We start from the raw sequence: 21,912 nt of genomic DNA, 5'->3' as shown, positions 1-21,912 counted from the left end.
CCAGAATATGAAAAGCAATATCTGTGCCAAAACAATATGATTAGGAAGACTGATCAACTTGCAGTTTCAAGTGATACCATGAATGAGCTACCAATGGGCAAGGTGGTGGCATCGTATCCCTCTTGGATTGTCAGTAAACAGGATCCCACGCCCTGACATCTTATTCCAAGATCGGTACTCCTGGTCCCACAGCAAACATATTGAGAAGGTCAGCAATTTGTTTCCAAACCTGCCTCAATACAGTATCACTGTTTATTCGGTTGTTTGCTCTGGTTTCACAAACTAATTTCTCAGATGATGGAATTGCCTATGCGAGTCCAGGACTACATTAGGACAGTCTGCATTTGATCAGAGAATACATGCCAATTGCTTTTCCAACAATAATATTTCTAATTTTAAATGTGTCACATGCAAAAAAAAAAAAAAAAATGTGTGCAAAATTGTTTGTTTATTTGTTTTTTTTTCAATAACTTACATCACGTGCTCAGTGGTTAGTATTTTTAGTATGCCTTTTCCTTTGTTCTTGCTTTAAAATATGCACCAGAATGTTCATTTGATTCTTAACTCATAGCAGAAACATCTCAACCAAAACGTAAAGAATTAAATAAATCAGTCCCTTCATTATTTTTAAATAAAGCCTTGGAAAAAGAGTACTGGCAGATCAAAAACATACTCAGAACTATTCTCTAAAGGCTTCATGCAAGCATCGTTTTAAGTACTGTAGAGACAGAGCACATTCGGTTCACATCTGAATACAGTTCAAAGAAAATGCCCTATGACATAGCACACCCAGCTAGATGCAGTTTCATGTAAGTAGGTAGCATTGCAACAAACGTAAGTGCTAAATCAATGACTGAAACACAGAACGACTTCACAGTCATTCCACCAATCTGAAAAATCTTACAAAGCAGCACTGCATGCGCAGTTCACATTATGTTCCATTCTGTTTATGATTTTGTAAGCAGATATCCATTGAAATAAACTATTTATGACTTAGAGTTTTGATACCATAAACTCAGAAAGAAATATACGGTAACTTTTATACTTTTTATACTTATTGTAGAGTACAGCAACAAAATATGTATGCATATACAGTATGTAAGTGAATTAAGCATTGAAAGGTTATAGACAATGGCACTCACTACAACTTCCCCTCATAGCTCTGGCAGTCTGTTATGGGTCTCTCTCAAGCAGTGGCTACCAATTGTACCTAATTATGCAGTGGTTTTGTGATGTGGTCAAATTTATACTGGGGAATGATTGAGGCCATTAAATTTATTGAACTTTTGAGCCACACTGGGATCCACAACTCTAGAAGGGAAATGCACACCCGTAGATAAAAAAAAACAAAAACAAAAACATGACTTACTCCTTATTCAATTGCTGAAACATTTACTAATAGATTGACAATAAACAGGATACAGTTAATCAGTGCATTTAGTATGATATTTTTTAAGAATATTTGAAACAATATAAATTCCACATGTAATGAATTAATTTTCTGAACTGGTCTCTTAAATCTATTGCAAATTAAATAAGGTCAATCATACAGATTGTATTTACTTATTGAGTCTTTGGCAGCACAAGCTTGCTAAATATAATTCAGCATTACAAAATCAACTATAATAAAAAGCACAATTATAGCTTATTCACTTTAATATATATAAAAAAAAAACTTCTACCTGGTGATGAGGTTGTATGTTCTATTAGACTGCTAAAGACTAGGACCGTTATTTATTTGATTTATTTATATATCTTTATGATGTACAATTGTAGTCAAAAGTTTACATACCCCAATGGAAATGTATAATTTCTAGACATTTCTCAAAAACATATAATTACAGGTAAAATCTTTTGTAGCAAAAGTTTTGCTTTTGTGGATGAGGAAAAAAGGTTACAAGAAATAGATGTCTACAATTATTTATTTCAGAATTTTTTTTGTAAAACTCCAAAAAAGCTAATTCGAAAGTATTCATACTCTGACAAGGAATTAAATTAATAGCTAGTTGAGGCACATTTACCAATAATAACCTCTTTTAAACAATTAGGATATTTATCAATGAGCTTTTACCATGATTCTTTAATGATTTTTGACCGTTCTTCAATGCTAAATTGTTCCTGTTCATTCAAATTCCGAGGACTTCTCTTGTGCACAGCCTTCTTCAACTCAAACCAAAGATTCTCACTCGGATTTAGATCGGGACTTTGACTAGGCTATTCTAGAACCTTGATTTTATTTTTCTTTAACCATTCTGAAGTAGATTTTGATGTGTGCTTTGGATCCTTGTCGTGTTGGAACGTCCAGTTGCGCTTTAAACCAAGTTTTGTAGTGGAGGGTTTCAGGTGATTGGCCAATATCTTTTGGTATGCTATGGAATCCATTTTACCATGTGCCATTAGAGGAAAAACAGCCTCATAGAAGGATATTACCACCTCCATGCTTAACAGTAGGAATGGTTTTCTTTTCTTTGTATGTCTTACCAGACTTTTTTCAAACATAACGACTATTTATGTTATTAACCTTCCTCACAATTCTTCTACTTGTTCTTGGTGAAAGAATCTTCTGTCTTCCCAACCGAGGGAGCATTGTGACAGTACATGAGTCTTGTACTTCTTGATAATAGAAACAATAGTTGAAATTGGGATACACAAATGCTTGGAAATCTTCTTGTATCCTTCTCCAGCTTTATGACAATAAATAATTTTCTTCAGATAGCTCTTTACTTTTTCACATATTGACTTATTAGTAATGGCAGCATTCATCCTATACCTAACCCTTTTATACTCTCTAAGAATCCAGCATTTTCTAGACTTTGCTAGAATTAGGTTCTGCATTATCATATTGAAATTTCTAGCCCTTTGTAGACAATACTATCATAGCATCAAAGGGTATGAATACTTTTGAATTAGCATTTCTGGAGTTTTGCAAAAAAAGAAATGCTGAAATAAATAATTGTAGACATCTATTTGTAACTTTTTTTCGTCATCCACAAAAGCAAAACTTTTGCTATAAAAGATCTTTCCTAAAATTCTTTGTTTTCGAGACATTTCTAGAAACATCCATTGGGGTATGTAAACTTCTGACTACAACTGTATATATTTATGCCTGCATAAGTTAGCAAGTTTTTTTTTTTTTTAAATAAATTACAAGGCATACTTGCACAGCAGTGTTAATATAAATATACTGTATAACACACTGTATAACACACCAAGGCCTAATAATCACAAAGAGTAATTATAGGTTACTGTTGTATTATTTTGAAAATACATTTACATGTGAAAGTTATAAATTTTATAAACATTGTAATTCTGTCTGAAAAGCACTCAATTAAAAACAAATATCTTGGTCATGACTGAGCTGTAGGCCTTGTCATTTACAAGCTTATTCAGACCTTTGCAAACGGATTTAATAAGTTCCAATGCATTTCTAGTTCAATCTATACTATCAATACTAATGGGCAGTAGATTTCACTGCACATTAACCAGTTCCGTATCCTGTATGTCTTATGCTTCATAGATTTTAAGTTAGTTTACTTTTTCATTGTACTTTCCGGAGTTCGTTATATAAACACATCACAGAATGTTACATATTTAGGAAAACTGATGGTTTCCCACCAGAGGTCCTTAAATGCATATAATCATCAGGACTTGAAATACCATCTGCCCACATATGAGTGATGCCGCACTATTACTGTTGAGTCACATAGGCAAAGTATGAGGGAGTCAAGTACTGCTCTTGTTTGCACTGTGCATGGTCTGCAGAAATTATATCTCTATGCATGTCTGCTCTGCAGTAAATGATAGATAATAAGAAATGTACAGTACATTTTCCAATATAAATAAATAGTAAGGTGGTGTTATCTATAACTTTACTTTGTAAAAACTAGGTTTTGGAGATTTGAGTGGTAACAGTGTATAAAACGCAACAATATAATATTTCTACTAATTCTGGTCAATAAGTCAGGTAGATACTGGCTTCTGGTATTATTGCCAAAATGTACTTAGTTGATATATCTGCAGCACTACCTAAGTTTCATAACACATTTGTTAGTGGCCTTCAAGTCCAGGCATAAAGGCCAGACCTGCCTTTGTTTGTTTCTTAACACAGCAGATTTTTCCAAGACAGAAAACAAATACAAAAAAGATATTATATGCATAGTTATTATCAACTGACAAACATATGCACTATAATCATTGGTCGCTGATGTGGCTTTTTCTAATTTCTAAAGGTGTTTAACAACATAGTTCAACAGTTGAGACCAGTTATCCCAGCAATCATTTCACATTGTTACACAGTGCAATCTTTAACGACGTTTTTAACATGTATGTGTATCTATATGTAAAACAACAACAACAACAAAAAAAACCTATAGTGCTGTCCGTGGTGCTGAAACGCAGTAAATAAGAGTACTGTAATCACCAGATGGCGGCATTAGACATATTAAACAAATTCAACGCCTACAACACAACACACACAAGTAATTAACGTCTTTATTTTCTGCTGTATTCTCCACATTACTTTTCCTCAGAGCGACCCCCCAGCAAGACAGGCCTGTTCTTATACTTTGTCACATTCGCTGTATTGGTGGCAGGCTAAAACTTAAATGTACTCACCATATTGACTTCTGAGACCATATCAATGCTGGCGATGTCTATGCTCATTCCAACATCTAAAGGGAGACCTTAAAATTCAAAATATAATGCATGCTTCAATAGTGTTATATATTATGATCTTTTCAATCGTGCATGCAGGTGCTATTAGTATGTAGAAAACATGCTTTGACATTGACTGACTGATGACTGATGTCTGAAACAATGGCTACACTGACAATCGAATAGAAGTATATTAAAGGAAATAAATTACCTCCAAAATCAGGCCTTAAGCGAATGTCATATCCTTTGAGCAATTTGTCCACGGTTTCTTTCACATATGACATGTTGCTGGGCTCATTAACGCTAAAGGGAAGACATATGGATTTTATTCAGAACTGCACGAAACTGTACACTGTTAGACAGGGAAATACATGACACAAATATTATAGATCCGAATGAGCTCACCTTTGTGCACAGCAGACCATGGCCACCATCATGGGAAAAGATAAAACCCCGAAACATCCTCGGTCTTGAACTCTCCACATTCCTAACTTTGATTAAATAAATGTCTTTAAGCGAAGAATCAAGGAATGCAACTTAGTCCTAGGCAGTGCAGTAATTCTGACAAGAGAAACGCATGCGCGCAAAGCTTTGCCAACATCAAAACATTGGTTGGAATCAATTTCCCTTGCAAGATACTGAAAAGATCTCAGACTTACAAATGATTTTACGCTATCCCGGCGATCACAGGTATACTGTTGTTTTAATTAAATGAATGTGCTGTTCAGACCTGATTCCATGTGGCTAATTCCATCGTTTGAGCAGTAACAGCACTACGGCTCAGATTTGCATCAAGCAGGTCCCCCTGTGTTGTAAGATTTCCATCCACCTTTAATCATACAGTCCATAGGACATCCTGGAAAACAAGCACGTTTGGAATCTGCGCATCTCAGTGTTACCTGGAAGCTTGAAAGTCCTTATCATACATTAACTGCACGTCACGGATTAGCAATCAAGTTCATTATTTTTTGAAGTCGAATACAAAATGCATTTTTCCTTTTTTTAAAATCGCAATGCGTAAAAAACAAAGGTTTGGATCAAGTTAAACTACCCTTACACAGCAACACCAACCTCGTCCGCCCCCCCCCCCCCCCCCCGCGTCACGACGTGTTTTTTTTTTTTTTTTTTTTTTTAAATAACACACAAAGTATATATAGATTTTTAAAGCATTAACTAATTATTTGTGAATATGACACTAGAAAAGAAAGAAACTAACAGAAGTCTCGTAATGCATCAAAATACATATTTACTGCTCTGAAACCCGCAACTGCATTCTTTACATTCTTTGTCACTAGAATTACTAGAACTGTTTTGAGAATGTTCACAATTGCTGTATTATTGCTTAATACGGTTCACATGAATCACAAATGTTGGAATTTCCAATTGCATTGGGCCAAGCAATTAACTGTATCTTACATACCTTGCATTGGTAGTAATATTTGAACAAAATTAAAGACATTTAATTCAGTAGGCAGACATATTGACACATTTATTTTCAATGTCTGTAGTAATAGTAATATTAAAACATGTTAAATGTTTAAGAAAATAGATGACAACATGTATAGTGTACAGTATCTATACATTTCAATTTTTTATTATACCTTAAAACCTAACCTAACACTACTATAGTAGTATTGAAAGACACATGATGTGCAAAGCAGGAATCTACCCCCTTTCTTCATTCACAGAATAGATAGAAAAATCACTTTAATGTGAGTTTCTTCTCATTGAGTCGAGTCTGTCCTGGTGTAAGGGAGCAGTCCAGTCTCAACTTCTTCATTCTTGCCCTCAATTTAAAAAAATATATATTATACATTTTCTGTTACACAGTGCCAGTTGAGACCACCAAATCCATTCACTGAGATGGGTTCAAACCCAGCCTTTGATGTAAAAGGCAAGGGCATTGACAGGTACTGTAACACAGAGCCCCGTTCTCAGTGGGTGCCAATGAAATCACCAATTAAATCTGCTCTGTATCACTCTGAACTGCTCAGAGGGAGCTGAACTGAACATGCCATTAAGTAGGTTCATCAATCAATCAGTCTTTATTTAATATAGCGCCCTTTGCAACAAGTTCCCACAGAGTGCTTCACGTGGACAAAACAAGAAAATATACACTGCAGTAAGCATTAGAAGCAGACCAACAAATTAGAAAATACAATAAAATATATAAGTATGATAAAATAATAAAAGATACAGTAAAAAGGCAACAGTAGTAAAATAATAAAACATACAGTAAAAAGGCAATAGTAGTAGTCATGTATATGATAGACTATAAAAAATATATCTTCAACCTAGTTTTAAAAGCTGCCCTAGTTGGTGCCTCCCTTACAGAAACTGTCAATTTGTTCCACCTGTGTTCTTTTTTTAACATTTTTTGAACGGTAAGATTCCCAGTATCCTGAGATCGGAGCGACCCGGAACATATGAGACCAATAAGTCACTCAGGTAGGATGGAGCTAACCCATTTAAGGCTTTATAGGTCAAAAGCAGGACTTTAAAATCAATCCTGTATCATATTGAGAGCCAGTGTAGGGAAGCCAATACCGGCGTAATATGGTCAAACTTTCTTGTTTTTGTTAGGCTCCTGGCAGCCGTGTTTTGCACGAGCTGAAATCTGGACAAAACACAATCTGGAATACCAGAAAATAGGGCATCACAGTAATCTATTCTTGAAGTTACAGAGGCATGTATCAGTCTCAGCATCCTGTACTGAGAGAAAGCGTCTTAATTTAGCAATATTTTTTAGATGGTGTGACAGGAATGGCTGGGCGGTGACGTCACGGCAGAAGCAGGCAGAAGAACTTAAAACACACTGACACCAGGCACTGTAGTTTTCAAATAATAAAGACGCAGCTGGCCGCCGTTTTATTTAAATACAAAAATAAATAAAAGGTTTTAACAAAAAAATCATTTGCTCACAGCAAAATAAAACAGGTAAACAAAACAAATCTCGAACACAAAATAATAAATAACCATACAGGTCAGGCTGGGCAATCGCTGTCACTGTTCCTGTATTGTATTATTTTATTCAGTTTTGTTTTCGCTCTCCTCGCTCTCCTCGCTCTCTCTCATACACTCCTCTTAAACACCCACCATGAGCTGGAGAGCTGCAGGCTTTTTATATCGTGGCCGAGGGGGTTAACTAGCTAGCAATTATTCTATTACCACTCGGCCACAATCTGCACAAGTTTTTTAAATTACTGTGGATGGGGTTTCCCATCCACGCTACTAATCAAAATAAACATTCAGCTATGCCGTCATATTTATAAACAAAACATACGGCGCTTCGCCGACACAAATATAATACAATAATAAATCATAAAACAAAACAATAATCTGCACAGGGGCGGAGGGGGAAACCCTGTTCTAAAAATAAATAAATCCATACAGGGCTGCTCGCCCTGGTATAGATGGAAAAAAGACACTTCAGGGTCAAAAATGACACCCAGATTTCTAATTTCTGTCTTTGAATCAAAGGGGTAGCGGTCCACTGTACAGGCACATTGATTTACCCTCTCTCATTGATTTTTTGACCCCAAAATGATGACCTCTGTTTTATCGGAATTTAACAGTAGAAAACGTGTTGACATCCATCTCTTAATATTAGTGAGACAGGTAGTTAAGTTATTTGCAGATGTGGAATCACCTGTTTTCAGAGATAGATACAATTGTGTGTCATCGGCATAGCAGTGAAAGTTTACGGACAACATCACCCAGGAGGAGCATATACAGGGTTCCCTTTCAAGTCGAAAATAACCATCAAGTATGGGACATTGCGGTCAGGCAGTAGGGATTGGCTGAGCTTTATGTCAAAGCTGCCGATAGGCCTCCTTGCAAGCCGTGTAAGCCCGCCCCCCTGGAAGCTTGTTATACGCAACGCGCGGGGAGTCACTTCCTCTTTTGCCTTCAGCCTCAGTAGCGGTAGGACTTAGAGCTGTTAACTGATTGTACTCAATAAGCTTAGGCTTGAGAAGCTGGTTTATCCACTTCTCCGAGTTTATTTCAGTTATACTCTTCGGAGTAATTATTATTTATTATTATTATTATTGTTTTAGGATTATATATTGTTTTTACATTATATATTTCCTTCACGCTTTGCTTGGCATCGCGTTTCTTCGTGGTCTCTCCGTCTTTCCTCTGTTGATATTATTATTATTGTGTTTTGGGGTTTTTGTAATATATTGTGTGTATATATTGTTTATATATATTGTATTAATTGTTTAGGACGCGTGTTGCATTGGCCTTAGGCCACGCGCATATCTGCAGCCTCGGTCTCGCTTAGGCTAGACCGTGTGTGTGTGTGTAGTCTGCTCTGTAGTCTTCCTTCCCCACTGTGGCGCGTTCTACCCGCCACGTGGTAACTGTATACTACAGTCCCCTCTCTTACACATATATATATATATATATATATATATATTATATTCTGTATATTACTGCAGCGTCCAAACACAAAAAAATTCCCATTCATTATACAGAGGAAGATAACCACTAACGTGCAAAATCCCCAGCACTATCAGGTAAGTAGTGCACAGCATCAGACACTGTACCAGCACTTAGGTTCTCCGCTCTGCGGCTCAGCTGACGCTTAGGCGTCTGTGCTAGCGTTCCATGCTCGGTACTTGCGCTTCGGGGCTCGCTCTCCGGCGCTTTTGGTGTCAGCGCTTCTGCGCTTGGTGCAGCGCTTTGGCGCTTTGTGCAGCGCTTCTGCGCTTGGTGCTTGGTGCTTAGTGCTTCTGCACTTGGGGCTCGGGCACGTTCCATCAACGCTCGGTGCTCGACGCTTCGGCGCTCGATGCACGCACCCTCGACGCACGCACCCTCGACGCTTCGGTGCTCGACGCTCGGTGATCGACGCTTCGGCGCTCGGTGCTTGACGCTTGGTGCTCAACGCTTCGGTGCTCGACGCTCGGTGCTCGACGCTCGGTGCTCGACGCTCGGTGCTCGACGCTTCGGCGCTCGGTGCTCGACGCTCAGTGCTCGGCGCACGCATCCTCGGCGCTCGACGCTTTGGTGCTCGACGCTCGACGCTCGACACGTCGGTGCTTGACGCATCGACGCTCGACACACGCACTTCGGTGCTCGACGCACACACCTCAGTGCTTGACGCGGCAGCGCTCGACGCACGCACTTCAGGTGCTCGACGCTCGGTGCCCGACGCACGCACTTCGGCGCTCGACGTCTGTGCTCGACGCTTTGGCATTCGACGCACGCACATTGGTGCTCGTCACTTCGCTTCACTGCTCGTCAGTGCTTGCGAGTGCTAGGCACGATGTCTGGGTTTCACCGATGCGTGACCTGTCAGGCCAAGTTGCCTGCCAGCGATCCACACGAGGACTGCGTAGCATGTTTGGGGCCGGACCATGCCGCATCTGCCCTGGCAGATAGGGCATACTGCCATCTATGTGCGGGTTCCAGACACGCACCCTTCGCCAGAGAGCAAGGAAGGCGGTTGGGGGTCGTTCCCCACCCTCGGGGTCGTCCTATACCATCTCGGCCCCGCCGTCGTCTGTTTTGACGCCGCCGGTGACGTCGCAGCTCCCCAGGAGCCCATCCTCCCAGCTTACAGCTGGTCAGAGGTCCCCAGCCAGGCATGCTCGGGAACGTTCCCGCAGTCCCTCCTCTCGCGGGGCACGTCCCCGTCGGGAGTCCAGGTCGAGCTCTCGATCGCCTCGCCGTAGAAGGCACTCTCGCTCCCCTCGACGGGGCAGGCGACAACAGGACACATTTGGAGTGGCTGAGCTCACCTCCAAAATGTCACAATTCATGGAGGTCATGATGGGACAGCAATCCCTCCTCATGACCCTAGTGAATGTGGCGCTTCAGGCTCCAGAGCTAACAACCGGGCCCATCGCTAGTCAGCTGGTGGTTACTACACCAGTGCCTCACGGCCAACCCCAGGTAGAGTGGGACGTCGATGCTGTCTCAAGGGACGCATCCGACGTAGAACCCCTATTTGAAGAGGGCACGGAGCCTGAGGTGGCATCCCATCACTCTGGGCAGGATGACCCTGAAGTGCTGGATACTAATGACCCTATGTGGTCAGTGGTGGAGAGGGCAGCCCGTCACTTAGGCGTGGACTGGCCTGTGTTAGAGCCAACATGACTCTCTCTATTTGAGTCGCCGTCAGCCCAGCCCCTTCAGTCCAGGATGCTACCGGCATTCCCCGATTTTATTAAGGAGGTGCAGTCCACCTGGGGAGCCCCGGCCTCCGCCCCTGCAACTTCTCGCAAGGCTTCGGCCTTCACCATGCACAGGGCGAGCAAAGCTGGGTTAGCGTCCTTCCCACCAGTGGGCGCTGCGTTCGCCGCGTTGGTAAAGGCACCAACATTATCGGGGCTGACTAAGGACCCCTCCTGCCCTAACAGGCAGTGTAGGATTACGGAGGCCCACCTGAAAAAGGGGTACGCTGCGGCTACAGAGGCAGTTAAGCTGTCTAACGTGGCCAGCCTCCTGACAGTCTACTAGGCGGCGCTCATCCGTGATCTGCCTGAGTGCCCATCTGTTGCCCTTAGGACCGAGCTGGGTGCAATTGCGCAGCTGTTGGTTAAGCTGGCTCAATTGAATGCGCAACCACAGGGCAGGAGCATTGCTTCTCTTGTTGTGGCAAGAAGGCAGCTCTGGCTCTCGCAGGCGAGGGTACAGGAGCCTGATAAGGCCCCATTGCTAGATGCTCCGATATCACCGGGGCACACGTTTGGCCCAGCGGTGGAGGAGATGCTGAAACGCTCCGTCAAGGCGCGTGAGGCGTCACAGCAGTTGGCAAAGATGTGGCCAAGCAAACCCTTCCAGCCAAGGCGGCCACAGGAGCACCAGTGGCGCAGGGCACCGCTGCAGCAGCAGGCGCAACCACGGGGCAGTAAAATCGCCCCTTTGGGTGTATCAGCACGCAGCCAACCCGCGTTTGCAAAACCGCAGCGCGGAGGGTGGCGCCCTAGAGGAGGTGGCAGACTGCGCCCTCGTGGCTTTGGCCAGGCCCCTCGTGAGCAAGCGCAGCCTAAGCAGCCCTGAGAAACCCAGGCAGCTGTTAACCCACCCCTACACTGTTCCACAGCTCCTGTTCTGGCAACAATGCACCAACAACATCTGGGTGCGCAAAACTATACTCACCGGGTACACCCTTCAGTTCCGGTTAAAACCTCCCCCCTTCAGGGGAGTGGTGGTAACTGCAGTGAAGGAATTGGTTCAGTCCTCAGCTCTGAATGTGGAAATACAGGCATTGCTCAGGAAGCGTGCCATTCAACTAGTAGACCCTGCTCTGACCGACCAGGGGTTCTACTCCAAGTACTTCCTAGTGCCCAAAAAGGACAGCAGGCTCCGTCCTATTTTAGATCTGTGAGTACTGAACAAATACCTACGGGTGTTGTCGTTCAAGATGCTTACGCACAGGCACATTGTCCAGTCTGTCCGGCAGGGCGACTGGTTTACCACCGTGGACCTGACAGATGCGTACTTTCACGTTCCCATCTGTCCAGGTCACAGGAAGTATCTACGATTCGCATTTCAGAGCAGGGTCTACGAGTTTTGTGTCCTGCCATTCGGCCTGTCTCTAGCTCCTCGAACCTTTTCGAAGTGTATGGATGCCATTTTAGCTCCCTTGCGGGCTCAAGGCGTCCGACTGCTGAACTATCTGGACGACTGGCTCGTCTGCGCGCAGTCAAAGGAGCAGTTGGCACAGCACACAGTGATGGTTACAGACCATCTCCAGCGGCTAGGTCTGAAGGTGAATTCAGAGAAGAGCCGCCTCGTGCCGAGCCAACAGACCAAATTCTTGGGTCTGCATCTAGACTCAGTGTCTATGGAAGCGACCCTGTCGACACAAAGAGTTGCCTCGTTGGAACAATGTCTCTCCCTATTCAGGTTGAGAGAAACAGTCAGCATGGAGCTGTGTCAGCGCATGCTGGGGTTGATGGCTGCCGCCTCACAAGCCCTTCCCTTGGGCTTACTACACCAGAGACCACTACAGGCCTGGTTCAATGCCTTCGCGCTGCATCCGCGGAGAGACAAGCACCGCAGGTTGAGGGTATCCCGAACCTGCTGGGAAGCACTACGCTGGTGGAAAGTTCCTTCGAACATCCGCCAGGGCGTACGCTTGGGTCCCATCTTCCGAAGGGAAGTCATCACAACCGACACTTCCAACCAGGGTTGGGGAGCAGTCTGGAACTGGACAGGGACACGTGGAGTGTGGTCAGGACCCTGGAGGTCAGCCCACATCAATGCTCTGGAACTCGCGGTGGACCTCGCCCTTCGGCACTTCTTGCCAGTGCTTCTAGGCAAGCACGTGTTAGTGCGGTCAGACAACACCACGGTAGTGGCATATATCAACCGCCAGGGCGGCTTGCGGTCCCCCGGTCTTCACCGGATGGTAACACGGCTGTTGCTTTGGGCACAACCGCGTTTAACCTCTCTGCGTGCGGTTCACCTCCCAGGCAGAGTCAATTATGCAGCGGATCTCCTGTCCAGAGGAGGTCCTCTTGCAGGCGAATGGCGTCTTCACCCTCGGGTGGTAGAGCGCATTTGGGAATGGTTCAGCACAGCGCAAGTCGATCTCTTTGCTTCGCGAGAGACCACGCACTGTCCCCTATGGTTCTCGGTGAAGGACCTCGACAGCCACCTAGGAGTCGATGCACTGGCTCACGAATGGCTGCCAGGGCTCCTGTATGCATTTCCACTGATTCCGATGCTCCCCGCCTTCTAGGAGAAGGTCAGGGTAGAGCAAGCGACAGTGATTCTGTTCGCTCCTCGGTGGCCTCGGAGAATATGGTTCCCGAGTCTGGTGCAGTTGTTGCATGGTCGCCCGAGGGAGCTCCTTCTGCGAGCGGACCTGTTGTCCCAAGCCCAAGGAGGGCTATGGCACCCAAACCCCAAACTCATGCAGTTATGGGCTTGGCCCCTGAGCGGGAGCGCCTGTCAGCCTTAGGGCTTTCGACGGCGGTTATATCGACCATTCAGAGTGCGAGAGAGCCGTATACGTATAAGTGGCAATTGTTTCAAAGTTGGTGTCTGGCTGAGGGCCATGACCCGGTCTCCTGCCCTATGGCAGTGATATTACAGTTTCTGCGGAAGCTGCTAGATGAGGGAAAATCTCCCTCTACACTTAAAGTGTATTTAGCCGCCATATTGGCTTGCCATGTACGCATTGACGGGTTATCACCAGGTTGCCATTTTCTGGCATCTCAGTTCCTGAAAGGCGCAAGACGCTTGCGGCCCCCAAGGACGACCAGTTTACCGTCATGGAGCCTTGATGTGGTTTTAGAAGCCCTTACCAAGGCACCGTTAGAGCCTCTCCACAGTGTGGATATGAAGCTCGTGTCTATGAAGACTGCGTTTTTGCTATCAGTGGTATCAGCAAAACGCGTGGGCGAGTTACATGCACTTTCGGTGCATTCATCATGTACTCGTTTTGCAGGAGACGGTTCTAAGGTCTCCATGCGTCCAAATCTGGCCTTTTTACCCAAGGTCATATCCCCGTTTCATATGAACCAACCAGTCGAGTTGATGGCGTTCCATCCTCCTCCTTTTTCTTCCCCAGAGGAAGAGCGGTTACACATGCTCTGCCCTGTGCGGGCATTGAGGTGTTATATTGACCGCACAAGGACTGTGAGGCAAACAGAACAGCTGTTCATATGCCATGGTTCTAAGACTTTGGGTCAGCCGTTGTCTAAGCAACGCCTTTCCCATTGGATAGTGGATGCTATTAAGTTAGCATATGATTCTATGGGCCTTCCGCCACCAGGGCAGTTGAAGGCACATTCCACTAGGGGTATGGCAACATCCTGGGCCCTCTTTAGAGGAGTGCCGGTGTCTGACATTTGTGCTGCAGCCAGTTGGGTTACACCGCATACTTTTACGAGGTTCTACCGGTTGAATGTACTGGAATCCTCTGCTCCGTCATTTGGAGCATCTGTGTTACACTCTATGACGCCTCAGGTTGCGGACATATAGAGTGGTTGACAATATGGTGTGACTATTCCACCTTAGGACAGGTGTCATTGCGAGCATAGACGCTGAGGTGCAGCTCCGCATATGCGTAGATGCATTGCCTGCACGGTTGCGTTATGACGTAAGTCTGTCCTACTGCCGAGAATCCTCCTTCGCGACGGCTTGGGTACACTGTTCCCATACTTGATGGTTATTTTCGACTTGAAAGGGAATAATAGGTTGCGGATGCAACCCCGGTTCCCTGAAAGAGAAAATAACCATCAAGCCGCGAGGTCGCTCTGGAAGCCTTCACGGCCTGAAGGGCAAAAGAGGAAGTGACTCTCCGCGCGTTGCATATAGTAAGCTTCCAGGAGGGCGGGCTTACACGGCAGCTTGCACGGAGGCCTATCGGCAGCTTTGACATAAAGCTCAGCCAATCCCTACTGCCTGACGGCAATGTCCCATACATTGATGGTTATTTTCTCTTTCAGGGAACCGGGGTTGCATCCGCAACCTATCGTTCTTTCACTGAGCTACTCTGAACGGCTCTGATTTGGCTCGTTTACTTAACATGCCCAGTGTAATACATAGAGTAGAACATTTCTAAATAGACACAAATTAATTACATAGAAAATCCATGTTGCTACAGTAAGGTATTTAAAGATGCTGTTTAAAAAAATAGATCTGAGTATCTATATTGAGAGATCAAAGCATGTACAATTTCTTATTTAGAGGTACATTTAAGTATACTGTTCCACAAACATGGTATTGTTAGCTGGCTGCTCTAGTGTTGTTCTAAAAGAATATCCTGAATGTTACTGAAAACAAAAATGAATGAAAAAATTAATATTATAAGTTATAATCATACTTTTAGAGCTTCTTAATTCATATCAATCTTCACTCATTCCCAGCACACACCATTACTGTTTGCAAGCAATGTCAGTGAATTCACCTGGCAAATTCAGTGCAAAACTAGGCACATAAAGTCTCAAATCAAAAATTACCAACCGTCAAACAGGCAGGTATATCAGACTGATATGACAGGACTGATTGATAGAAAAAAGGAACGACAGAATAACTTAATACCACTTCATTTACCAAAATGAAAATAATTTAATATGGATGCAGGAAAAACACATTAACAATACGCTGTGCATCATCAACCTAGAACTGTCTGTGTGAACTAATTTTTTTTAATTCCATTATGAACCTACACAAAAGGGGAAATACACATATATAATATGTTTTTGTGTAAAAGAAAAAAAATAATACATGATCTTAAATCAAATGAACTGAAGCACAATCTCGTAAATGCATCATTGTATTACAGACTTAATAAAAGTGCAAATGCAATGAAAGTCAAACATAACGTTTCTGTTTTGCAAAACAAATAATACAAATAATACTAAATGTACTATTTAAGAACACAGTATATATACAGTTCCGGCAATGTCTAAATCAGATTGGCAGATTTTACTCAAATTGAGGTCAAAGTAGATGCCATAGTCAGAGGTGAAAGTAACTTTAATTTCTTACCTGTGTAGTGGTACTCAGCGCACTGTGCTTGCTCGCACATGCCTAAACAACTTCCGCTAAGAAAGCAGGGAAGCGCCCATTCAAATCTGGTACGGTATGCTGTTTTCGTGTTTTACATCTTTTTTAATAGAATTGATCATATTCTCCAGTCGTTTACATTGTTTTTAATGTCATTTATGATATTTTTCCACCATTGTGAAAATAGTATGCAAATATTTATCATATGCAATACATTGGGTCTTGTACATTTATTTTACTTGTGCAACTTTGCGGTGGACTTCTCGTGAATTTTTTTTTTTTGAGAAATTGATTGTCAGTTTCCAAGTTTGCAATAGGAAAACACCCATCAGATCGCAATTGATTGCACTTGTACCAAAATCTGACAGCATACCACTTGCAATCTGACAGTGTACCACTTTCTGACATTACACATGTCAAGTTTTGGTATGCATACCACATTCTGACGATGTACCACTTTCGAACACTACACAGACTGGATCTATAATCCAGATCACGGCTTCTATCAAAGTGAAAAACAACATCCACAAACTTGAACTTGAAACTTCAGGTACATTCAAACAGTATTCCAATTCCAATAGAGCCAGACAAGTTGAAAATTTTAACTAGAAAAAAAAAATCTAATTATTATTATTTTTTTTAAAATTATTTGTGCATTGTTCCTGAGGGATATCAGACAACATTCCCCCACTACTACCACTAGTTTAATGAACATTGATTTGAGTTTGTTTGAAGGACGGACTTGAACTCGAGACTCAAAATCAAGGACTCATGACTCGGACTTGGACTTGAATGATAGTGACACGGACACGGACACGGACAACTACAAGTCTGAGATATTATATATATATATATATATATATATATATATATATATATATATATATATATATATATATATATATATATACACATACATACAGTCGCAGACAAAAGTATTTGGGCAGTTAAAACAAAATGAGAAAAACCACAACGACAGTGACTTCTATAATTTCAAATTGTTCTATTGTAAGATGTAAATTAAAGTAGAGATTCAGCTTTATAATAAAACAACAACTTACTACATAACATGCATAAATGAAAAATAACATGCACAAACTAATTTCATACTTTGACTAAAGTATTTGGGCAATCAACATATTGTGTATGAAACCCATTTGTTGCTAATTATTGACAATTATCATGATTGAAAACCAACCTGATGATAATTATAGAATAAAAAAATGCATAATCATAACATGATGAAAAATAAATTGGAAATTTGTGATTCAAAAAAGCAACAAAAATGGTTAAAACTAAAGAGTACAGCAACGATCTCAAAATGGCAGTGATACAACTAAATAAAAAAGAGAGACTACCAGAAAAATAGCAGAAAGATTTGGTTTACTGGAAAGCACTGTGTGGGCTATTATTGACAAACACAGGAGAACAGGAACTACTGCAACTAGCTCCAGGTGTGGAAGACCAAAATCTGGAAGAAGAACCGTTTGAGCAGCCGGGCAAAATCCTCTGATTACTGCAAAAGATTTGACACAAGAATTGAGAGAAGATGGTCTAGAAATTTGTGAGCGGACAATTCAACGATACCTTATCAAAGATGAATGTCCATGGATGGAAACCAAGATGCAAATCTTCGTTGAAAACAATACACAAATGAAAGCGATTGGCGTTTTCCATTGAATACTTGAAGCCTGATGATTTCTTCACCAAATTCTATGGTCAGACGAATCCAAAATATAACTTTTTTCACCAAGAAAGCAACAATATGTTTGGTGGAAGAGAGGAGAATTTAAAGAAAAGTTCATCATGCCCAGTGTTAAACATAGTGGAGGTTGTGCGATAGTATTGGCTTGTTTTTATTCTTCAGGCACTGGCGATCTTAGTATTGTAGAAGGATCAATGAATGCTGCAAAATATTAATACATGTTGCAATCTCGTTTGTTATCCAGTGCTAGAAGGCTTATTGGACGGATGTTTGTATTCCAGCAGGATAATGACCCTCAGCATTCTGCGAAGTCTACAAAGGAATTTTTGAAAAAAAAAGGAAGATTACAGTTATGGATTGGCCATCCCAGTCCCCAGACTTAAATCCCATAAAGATGTTGTGGATTGACTTGAAGGTTGTTTTTGCAAAGAAGGAAACAAAGTTGATTGCAGAACTCAAAGCTGTGTGTTGAAGAATGGGCAAAAATATCATGAAATGCATATTATGTAATAATGTGTTGTTTTATTATAAAGATGAATCTCTACTTTAATTTATATCTTTCAATAGAACAATTAGAAATGATTTTTCACTTTTTTTTTAAAAAACTGCCCAAATACAGCAGACAGGTCACACTATCACATGATTTCTCAAGAACCAGAAGCCAATGACACATGCAAAAACAAAATATGACTGCAAACAATATGGCAGATAATTTGATTTAGCAATAAACAAAGAATCAGAAATCTAAATATTAGAGCAACTAACTTCAGATCAGAAGCATACATAATGATACAATGTTTTTTCTCGAATGAAAAACCGAGGCTATGTAATGTGCATTAAAAAGATGGGTGCTATCTCTCAAAAAAGGGGTTGACAGTGTGTGTGTGTGTGTGTGTGTTGGGGGGGGGGGGTATATGTATAATGATATCAACAGCTAAAAGGTAATTCTCTGCACAGACTATAGATATTATAACAGCAAAAGAACATTCAAGAAGGAAGTTAAATGTCTAAGAGATACAAATGGCAAAATCATAGATTAAGAAAAGAAATAGCAAATATATTAAATGATTACTTTTCATAAGTTTTTACAAAGGAGGATACGGACAACATGCCCCACATGTCGACCTGTTCCTATCCAGTTTTAAATATCTTTAGCATAACATAACAAAAGTGTTAAAGGGACAAGGGGCTCTTAAAGTAAACAAATCCCCTGCACTGGATGAGATCCTCCCAATAGTACTCAAAGAAATGAAAGAAGTTATTTACAAACCGCTAACCAAGATCATGCAACAGTCTCTTGACACAGGGGTTGTACCGACAGACTGGAAAATTGCAATTGTAATACCGATCCACAAAAAGGGAGACAAAACCGAACCAGGTAACTACAGACCAAAAAGCCTGACTTCTATTATATGTAAACTTATGGAAACTATAATAAGATCCACAATGGAAAATTACCTATATGGTAACAATATCCTGGGAGACAGTCAGCATGGTTTTAGGAAAGGGAAATTGTGTCTAACTAACCTGCTTGATTTTTCTTGAGGATGCAACATCGCCAATGGATAATTGCAAAGCATACGACATGGTTTATTTAGTTTCCAGAAAGCTTTTGACAAAGTAATCCTCAAACTGAACGCAGTAGGGATTCAAGAAAATGCATGCACATGGATTAGAGAGTGGTTAACATGTAGAAAACAGAAAGTACTGATTAGAGGAGAAACCTCAAAATGGAGCGAGGTAACCAGTGGTGTACCACAGGGATCAGTATTAGGCCCTCTGCTCTTCATAATCTGCATTAATGACTTAGATTCTGGTATAGTAAGCAAACTTGATAAATTTGCAGATGACACAAAAATAGGAGGTGTGGCAAACACCATTGCAGCAGCAAAGGTCATTAAATATGATCTAGACAGCATTCAGAACTGGGCAGACATATGGCAAATGACATTTAATATAGAAAAGTGTAAGGTATTGCACACAGGCAATAAAAAATGTATATTATAAATACCATATGGGAGATACTGAAATTGAAGAAGGAACCTATGAAAAAGATCTAAGAGTTTATGTTGACTAGACAATGTGGGGAAGCTATAAAAAATGCCAAAAAAGTGCTAGGATATATAGTAATAAGTGTTGAATTTAAATCAAGGGAAGTAATGTTAAATCTGTACAATGCATTAGTAAGACCTCATCTAGAATATTGTGTTCACTTCTGGTCACCTCGCTACAAAAAGGATATTGCTGCTATAGAAAGAGTACAAAGAATAGTGACCAGAATTATGCTGGATTTAAAAGCCATGTCATATGCAGACAGGCTGAAAAAAATGATTTATTCAGTCTTGAACAAAGAAGACTACACAGCGATCTGATCCAAGCATTCAGAATTCTGAAAGGTATTGACAATGTTGACCCAAGGGACTTTTTCAACCTGAAAAAAGAAACAAGGACCAGGGGTCACAAATGGAGATTAGATAAAGGGGCATTCAGAACAGAGTCATTGAGAATTGTGGGAGTCTGGAACCAACTTCCCAGTAATGTTGTTGAAGCTGACACCCTGGGATCCTTCAAGAAGCTGCTTGATGAGATTCTGGGATCAATAAGCTACTAACGACCAAATGAGCAAGATTGGCGGAATGGCCTCCTCTCATTTGTAAACTTTCTTATGTTCTTATATGTTATGTGGGTTTAATAAAGTGACTGATACATTTGAAAACTGGGTCATGGTCACTGGATAGAACATTTTATAGAAAACTCTCTGTGGATATCATGTGAGTCCTCTACAAGCATGTCTTCTCACACAGTAATACTGTGTATAGTTTGCTGCGCCATTTATCAGAGGCTCCTCTTATAAAACACATCCCCTTCAGTCATGATTTTTTAATTCAATTTTTAGAAATTTTAAAACATTTTGATGTGAACTCTATGAGTTCGAGAAATTGCACTGCCAAAACTTTGAAAAAAAACAAAAACATATATGCATTAAAAAATAGATACACAGATAGGAAACTTAACATAGTACAATTCTGCACACAGTGACTGATTGTAACTAAAGCATAGCAAACCATAGTAAAAGCAAAACAAACTGTAATGAAGCACAGTGACAGTATGGTAAAGGATAGGTCGGCATTGTAAAGCTCAGAGGAGTGTGTTAAAGCATATTTTAAGCATATGATAAATGATAAATATGTTAGAGCTGAAACTGGTAGCTGCAGTATTCCTTTACCATAAAGTCCCACATTGCTGAGGCAGCGTGGAACTCCCAACCATTTCCTGATGTATGAACTTATTAAAGCTTCCAGCTTTACTGTTAAAGAAGAATAAAATCAAGGTTCTGGAATGGCCTCGCCCCTTAAAATCAGACCCAGACACAAGAATTTGAAGTTTTTAATAGCACTTTCGTGCCGTTTTATTAATTACAATTACTATTATTAGTATTATTTATACAGAAATCAAAGCCAAATGAACAAAAACAAAACCTAACTCAGTTTTCGGAGCGCTAACTAAACTGTTCAGGAACCTAACAACCTGGAAAACTAGGCCGTTTACCAGTTACAAAACTACTTTTACACGATTACACATAACAACAGTACACAAAGGGTTTACACAGTACCTTTTCATTACTGACAGCCTCTAGCCTTCACACTGGCTGTAGACTGCCCAGAACAAACATCGCAGGCAGGTGGCATTCATTTATTATTAGAGCCATGTGTACCCCATCCTGGCTCCCTCCCGTGGCATTCTGGGGGATGTAGTCTTTTGGCCCCTCCTTGATCTTTTCCCCTTCCTCAACCTGGTCTGTCACAATATATATATATATATATATATATATATATATATATATATAAATAAATGAAATGGAAAACTTTGCTACCTACAATCCCCTGCTTTCAATTGCTAGAAGAGGGATCAGAAATAAGTGTAAGCATGTGTAAGGTGCTGAGTAGACATTAACTGGTGCACAGGGTTTAAGAGGCAAGCTGCCCCTCCAGTTTGTTCAAGATAATACTGTTTTGTAACACCCAGAGGTTCGGATGTATCTGTTAAATACTTATGGATTAAGGCTGGTACAACAATCC

General features: G+C 41.3%; 1 protein-coding gene across 1 annotated transcript in view; it reads right to left on the bottom strand.

Moving 5' to 3' along the window:
* The window catches only part of LOC117421383 (gamma-aminobutyric acid receptor subunit beta-1-like), a 124,509-nt gene extending 119,371 nt beyond the window's left edge, over positions 1–5,138 (bottom strand). The window contains exons 1-3 of the mRNA XM_034035726.3: positions 5,059–5,138; positions 4,865–4,956; positions 4,615–4,682 (exon numbers count right to left, since the gene is read on the bottom strand). Coding sequence (XP_033891617.2) covers positions 4,615–4,682; positions 4,865–4,956; positions 5,059–5,138 — 240 coding nt within the window. The remainder of the gene's footprint in view (positions 1–4,614; positions 4,683–4,864; positions 4,957–5,058) is intronic.
* Between the last annotated feature and the right edge of the window lie 16,774 nt (positions 5,139–21,912).

Source organism: Acipenser ruthenus, chromosome 1 (genome assembly GCF_902713425.1).
Source record: "Acipenser ruthenus chromosome 1, fAciRut3.2 maternal haplotype, whole genome shotgun sequence".
Taxonomy (NCBI): Eukaryota; Metazoa; Chordata; class Actinopteri; order Acipenseriformes; family Acipenseridae; genus Acipenser; species Acipenser ruthenus.
The sequence above is the reverse complement of the archived record's forward strand: the minus strand, read 5'-3'. Positions and strand labels throughout refer to the sequence as shown.